We start from the raw sequence: 6,654 nt of genomic DNA on the forward strand, positions 1-6,654 counted from the left end.
GTTCCTGGCCTTTCCAGCTTCTTAGAAGCTATTTCTGCTCCTTGACGTTTGGCCCCCTTCTTCTACCTTAAAAGCTAGCAACGTTGCATCTCTCTGACTCTATCCTGTCATCATATCTCTCTGATAACAGCCAGAAACGAGTCTCTGTTTTTAAGGACTCGTGTGATTAGACTGGACTCACAGGATAATCCACAGTTATCTCCCCCATCTTAGGGTCTGTAGTAGCCTTAATCACATCTGCAAGGCCACTTTGCCAGGTAAAGTAACACATCACAGCCTCTCTCGGAGGCTTCGGGAGAGAATTTATTCTCAGCTTCTCCCAACCTGTGGCACCTGCTGGCATCCCTTAGCTCATGGCTGTGTCACTCCAAGGCTGCAGTAACAGGTATAAGATCTACTGGAAAGGGCTATTACACCACACGAAGCAGGTTAAACTTTGTATAGACAAGTTTTTAAGTCACCTAAGGGATAAAATCATCAAAGAAGTTACCCCTGGGCACCAGGTGGGACATGGCCTGGAAAGGTAGAGAGTGACTGCTTAGAGTAAGGAGGCTGCTGAGCTGCCCAATCAAGAATGGCCCTTTAGAATGTAACTGGTGCAGCCACTGTGGAAAATGCTATGGGCGGTCCTTTTAAAACTAAAAATAGAGTTATCATATGGTCCAGCAATCTCACTCCTGTGCATATGTCCAGAAAAGACAAAAACTCTAATTCCAAAAGGTTGCAGGCAGATGCTTTACCATCTGAGCCACTAGGGAAGCCCCTATTCTAAAAGATACATCTACCCAATGTTCATAGCAGCACTATTTACAATAACCAAGACATGGAAACAACCCAAGTGCCCAGCAACAGGGGATTGGTTTAAGATGTATCGTGTGCTAAGTTGCTTCATTCATGTCTGACTCTTTGTGATCCCATGGACTGTAGCCTGCCAGGCTCCTTTGTCCATGGGATTCTCCAGCAAGAATACTGGAGCAGGCTGTCATGCCCTCCTCCAGGAAATAAGGATTGAACCCGAGTCTCTTTCATCTCCTGCATTAGCTGGCAGGTTCTTCTACCACTGAACCACCTGGGAAGCCCTTAAGATGTAGTGTGTATATATAAATATATAAAATGGAGTATTAGTGATAAAAAAGAATGAAATATGCCATTTGCTGCAACATGGTTGGACTTAGAGAATATCATACTAAATAAAGTAAGTCAGAGAAAAATGAATATTATATCACTTATATGTGAAATATTAAAAAAAAAATAGTGCAAATTAATCTACATACAAAGCAGACACAGACTTATGGACACAGAAAACAAACTTATGGTTACCAGAGGGAAAAGCAGGAGATAAATTAGGAGTATGGGATTAACAGATATAAACTACTATATACATAAATTAGATAAGCAATAAGGATTTACTACATAACACAGGGAGCTATATTCAATACCTTGAAATAACCTATAATGAAAAATTATCTGAAAAAAATATAATACATATATAACTGAATCATTTTGCTGTACGCCTGGAACTAACACAATACTGTAAATCACTTATACTTCAATTAAAAAAAAAAGAACTGCCCCTTAAATGGCAAAACGGTGTTCATGTAGAGAGAGGGAAAGGGCTAGATTTGAGAAGTGGGAAGGAAAACCAACAGTGCTTTGTCTCAGCATCTACCCCCTCCGCCTTGTGTGGTAACTGCACTCTGCTGAGGGGAAGCAGGGAATAACTTCACCTCATGCTTCAGGCTCTGGACTCCAGGGGTGGGCCGCATGCTCTGAATCGTTAACTTGTTCTGTTCTTGCTCTTCCTGGAGGAGCACATGACCCTAATCAAGACAGTCAGGCCACCAAGACCCAACCCGGGACTTCTGTAAGCAGACTCGCTCCTGCGAGACCAGGTGGTGTCACTCGCACATCTGGGTCTGCCCCAGACTGCCATGGACCTGAGATGGAGCCCACCCCGGGGATTTGGAGCCTATAGCTGAATCCTGGGGGCATCTTTGAGCCCCAAATCGAGCTGTAATTTAGTCAGCTGTGCTTGTGGACTTGTCATAGGCTGCTGGGTTTTTTAAATTTTATTTCTTTGGTCTAAGCCAGTTTGAGTTTAATTTTCTGTTCAAATGGACTCTGAATGAAGATTATTCAGTGTCTCTAATGATTACCACTGGGAACAGGGAAAATCTCTGAAGTGTCCTGCTCTTGGTCTCATGGCCAGAAGTGGACACAGATTTTCTTAGTCACTATTGGCCCCTCTTAGGTAGGGGTGGACATTTCTTCCTCACTTGCTAAGCTAGTGGAATCAAAGGCCTTGGAGACTCTGGAAAGGGAGGCCTAGATCAGTGACTCCCAAACTTTAGGATTTCACAGATTTCAGCAGTAAAACTACAAAGAAAAATCTTAGGATACAAATTCGAATTGCAAAGTTTTAATTTTGTTAAGTAAAAATCTGAAAACAAACACATAAAAAAAAAAAACCACTGCTATCTACCATCACCATAATATCATAAAAGAAATGACACTTTGACACACACACATGAAGGATAACTTTAGAATACAGGGCAGTCATTTAAAAAGAATACCCTTAGCTTTGTGAAAGTTACTCTGTGCCACTCACTTCTGTCTGTCTCAGATATGTGACACTTCCCTAGCAACACTGATCTGCTAACTGGCCTAGTAGAGAACCCTGTACCCCTCAGTAAAGTGTCCCCAGCATCCCTGGGGGATGTCACCCACATCCCTGGCACAGGAAACACCTGGATAGCTCTGAACATCTGCCTCAGTGGGGCCCCCAAAGCCGTGATCTCTGGCCATTCTATAAATCACCTGACCTTGAGCTAGGTGTCCATCAGCTAGGGCAGAGTAGGGGTGGTTATGACACTTGGGCGTAGGCACTATGATGTGTGCATGGCAGACCACCCAGTCGACACATCAGGGCCAACTTGTACAAGGGCCAGTTCTGGCTCCAGAGTCGCTTTCCTGAGCTGACAGCACCTATTTGTCCTCCCCAAGCATGGTAACTTCTCACCAGATACACATCCAATTACCACTGGCAAACCCCCATCTCCTATATCAAGTGAGGCTGTGACCTGAGACCCCACAATCCCATGCTCCCAGGGCCTAGACCTCACCCTGACAAAAACACTTATCAGAGAAGCTTGAGAAGACACGCCAAGTCATATGCACTATGTCATTTATTGTCACGTTCCTCATGAAACGGGCAGGAATGGGGAGAGGGGAGCCTCTGGGCAGAGAGGAGGAAGGGAGCGGGCAGCCTGCCCTTCCTCCAGGCTGGTGACCATCGGGGCTCGGGCATCAGTGGGATTCCCTCAGATGCAAGCACAGTGCTGGGTGAGAAGGTTGGGCACCATCTCATACTTAAAAGAGTAACCTCCATCCGAGGTGGTGCGGACACGTAGGGGCCTCATGGTCCCTGGGAGGGCAGCGCAACAGGCCTGGGCCCCTGGCACTAGAGAGAGGGGCTGGACAGGGGTAGGGGGCACCCCGGGGACCGGCAGGGGCAGGTCCTGTGGGGTGGGCAGCCCACACCCCCCGTGACAGTAGTGGAAGATGAAACTGGGAGGGTGCACGATCCACCGGTCCCAGCCCAGCTCCTGGAAAGAGATATTGAGGGCGGCTCTGTGGCAATCGGCATGGGCGGCGGGCTCCTCTGGAGGCCTCTGCAGCAGGTGCAGCGCAGCAGGAGACCAAGGCCAGGGCAGCGGGGGCGTGGAGCGCCGGGCCCTCTCCCCTCCACTGGGCGGCTTGGCCCGTGTGTGGGCCACCAGGAAGGGGGTGGCTTCAGGCCGGGCGGAGCAGGAACAGAGAGGACAACGCAGCAGGAGCGCCAGGAGAGGATGGGTCAGCAGAGGGAATGCGGAGGTGGCCAGGTGCAGGACAGCCCAGCGAGGGGGTGCCTGGCCCAGCGACATGGGCACAGGCGTGGGACCCCCGGATGTCAGTACCAGCAGGCCGAGCAGGGGCTCAGAGCTATTGGTGGCAGTGGTCTCCTGTCTCTCCAGTCCCGTGTGGAACCACAGCTGGGCCGAAGTCACCTGGCGGCTGCGTGTGTGCTGGGATGGCCGGAACACATACGTGAAGAGGCCCTCCTCAGCCTCTCCAGCATCTGGCTCATCCCCACAGCTGGCATCTGCAGAGGGCAGAGGGAAGGGAAAGGGCAGCCCCCACCGGCAAAACCTGGGACCCTCTCCCTCAGCAGGAGGGATCTGGCTGCCACTCATGAGCCTGCTAGGCGCCACGCGAAGTACTCTGCCAGAGGCCAGGACCCTCCCCAATCTTCGGGGAACTGACAGAGGCCCGCCATGTGTTCAGTTCCCTTCAGTTCAGTCGTTCAGTCGCTCATTCGTGTCCGACTGTTTATGACCCCATGGACTGCAGCACACCATGCCTCCCTGTCCATCACCAACTTCTGGAGTTTACTCAAACTCATGTCCATTGGATCAGTGATGCCATCCAACCATCTCATTCTCTGTCATCCCCTTCTCCTCCCGCCTTCAGTCTTTCCCAGCATCAGGATCTTTTCAAATGAGTCAGCTCTTTGCATCAGGTAGCCAAAGTATTGGAGTTTCAGCTTCAGCATCTGTCCTTCCAATGAATATTCAGGACTGATTTCCTTTAGGAAAATCCCCATGTGTTACTTCAGCATTAAAAGACTTCAAAAATGCCAGCCACTGCCAACTTCTCTCTGAAGTGGTTTTACCAATTAATATTCCCATCAGTGATGTGTAAGATGCCCTGCACTCTCTCCCTTCACCATTGCTTAGAATTGTTAGTTTCTATTTAAATTTTTATGTGATACTATGAAATGGTACCTTGAATGCTGTACACAGACATTTGTTATATTACTCATGTCAGAAATACTGCATGAGAAATTCTTTAAAATAATTCCACTTTAAAAAGGTTAACACCAAGAAGAAGGAGGAGGCAGGGGGTGGGGAGGAGGAGAAAGGATTCAGCTCAGAATCAAGGACAGTGCTTTCTAAGAAAATGCAGTTGGCATCCTTACCCTGACAAGTATATAAACTGCATCAAACAGTCACGAACAGCACAAGTTAAAGAACTAGCAATTGGGGCTGTACTGTTATGTGGAACATCTCATAAACCTCACAACAACTGATCCATTTTGCAGATGAGAAGTGTTAGTCGCTCAGTCATGTCTGACTCTTTGTGACCCCATCTACCAGGCTCTTCTGTCCATGGGATTCTCCAGGCAAGAATACTGGAGTGGGTTCCTATTCCCTTCTGCAGGGGATCTTCCCAACCCAAGGATCAAACCTGGGTCTCCCACACTGCAGACAAATGTTTAACCATCTGAGCCACCAGGGCAAACTGAAGGTTAGAAAGATGAAAAGACATTAAACTAAGTGTCCAGGCTGGGATTCTGCCTGATCCTAAAGCCACACTCACTGTGCTGCTTAGGGCCCGAAGCACCCGGAGCCAGAGCATACTCTCTGAGGGAAGAGTGAGCCAGGTTACAAAAAGGTCCAGCCAGAGGAGGACTTTACTCACTGAGTCAGTGCAACTGACTGGGGAGATGAGAAGAGAATTCAAGAGAAGGTAGGTTAGTTTCCCAACTAACTGTTCTCCCGCATCCTTGATATCTTCTCAAGTCTCAGCTGTCTGAGGCTAAAGAAACAATGTTTGGAGCAGGGAGCAAAAAAGCAAAGGGAGGAGGAAAGATGGCAGGAAGGGGCACATGCCCAGATATCTCTGTCCCTAAACACCCTTGGCCTCCCAGATGGCTATCTTGCAAATGGCTCCTATGAACCGGGCACTCTGGATACACCATCTCACTCAGTCCTGAAAGGTAGGCATTATGGCGCTTTTCACAGATGAGGAGACAAGAGGCTCAGGAAAGTTTAGTAACTGGCCCACTGTTGCAAAGTCAGTTGAGTGTCAGGTCTGGGATTCAACCCCAGACCTGCCTAGCTCCCGAATCCAGGCTACACCACACTCTTTGTCAGAGTCAAGGCGCCAGTACCCCACCCTCATTACCTGCAGCCGGAAAAAGGATGGCCTGGGAGACATCTTGGTCCTCGGGCTCAGAGCCCATGCGCATGAAGCCCCCCACGGCATGCCTTCGAGGCAGACGCCTGACTCCAGGATCTCCACCTTCCCCAGTCACCGGCGGGGGCCCCAAGGCATCCAGGAACAGGGCCCTCACCTTGGCCAGGACAAGTTCCCGGTCCAGCTCTGGCCCATGACAGCCATGCTCGCCCTGAGGGGCCAGCAGGAAGACGAGCAGCTGAAGCCACATACCTCACCTGGCCCTGCCCACCGGGAACCCGCACCCTGCCCTGTGCCCCTTCTGCCAGGGTCTGCCCAGGGCCTCTCCACTCCACCCTCCCCATCCCACCACCGCCCTCTTCTACCCTTCTCACCCCAGTCTTCCCCAGCCCTTCCCACGCCCCGCAGTCGAGTTGCCCCTGCCCATGGCATTGAGACCTCCTATCTCTGACGCAGATGTCTGTGGCCCTGAGCCTTATCTCCCACTCCCGCCAGGAATGTGGGGGAGGGGCTGGAGAGGGCTTTCACCCCAAGTGACCTAAACCACACATACAACCCCTCGCCCTCCACACACACAGAGTCACAACCCAGCACAGAGGTGACACCAGATGGGACAGGAGCCTGTTAACTAGGGGT

The 6,654-nt window shown here is 50.1% G+C and overlaps 1 protein-coding gene across 1 annotated transcript; it reads right to left on the minus strand.

Moving 5' to 3' along the window:
• Positions 1–3,167: 3,167 nt before the first annotated feature.
• Positions 3,168–6,602, minus strand: INHA (inhibin subunit alpha). Its single transcript, XM_040228248.1, has 2 exons — positions 6,007–6,602; positions 3,168–4,141 (listed from the first exon to the last, which is right to left on the minus strand). The coding sequence occupies exons 1-2, from the start codon at positions 6,266–6,268 to the stop codon at positions 3,321–3,323; spliced, it is 1,083 nt and encodes a 360-aa protein (XP_040084182.1). The 5' UTR covers positions 6,269–6,602; the 3' UTR covers positions 3,168–3,320.
• Positions 6,603–6,654: the final 52 nt, after the last annotated feature.

This window comes from Oryx dammah, unplaced genomic scaffold (genome assembly GCF_014754425.2).
Source record: "Oryx dammah isolate SB20612 unplaced genomic scaffold, SCBI_Odam_1.1 HiC_scaffold_27, whole genome shotgun sequence".
Classification (NCBI taxonomy): Eukaryota; Metazoa; Chordata; class Mammalia; order Artiodactyla; family Bovidae; genus Oryx; species Oryx dammah.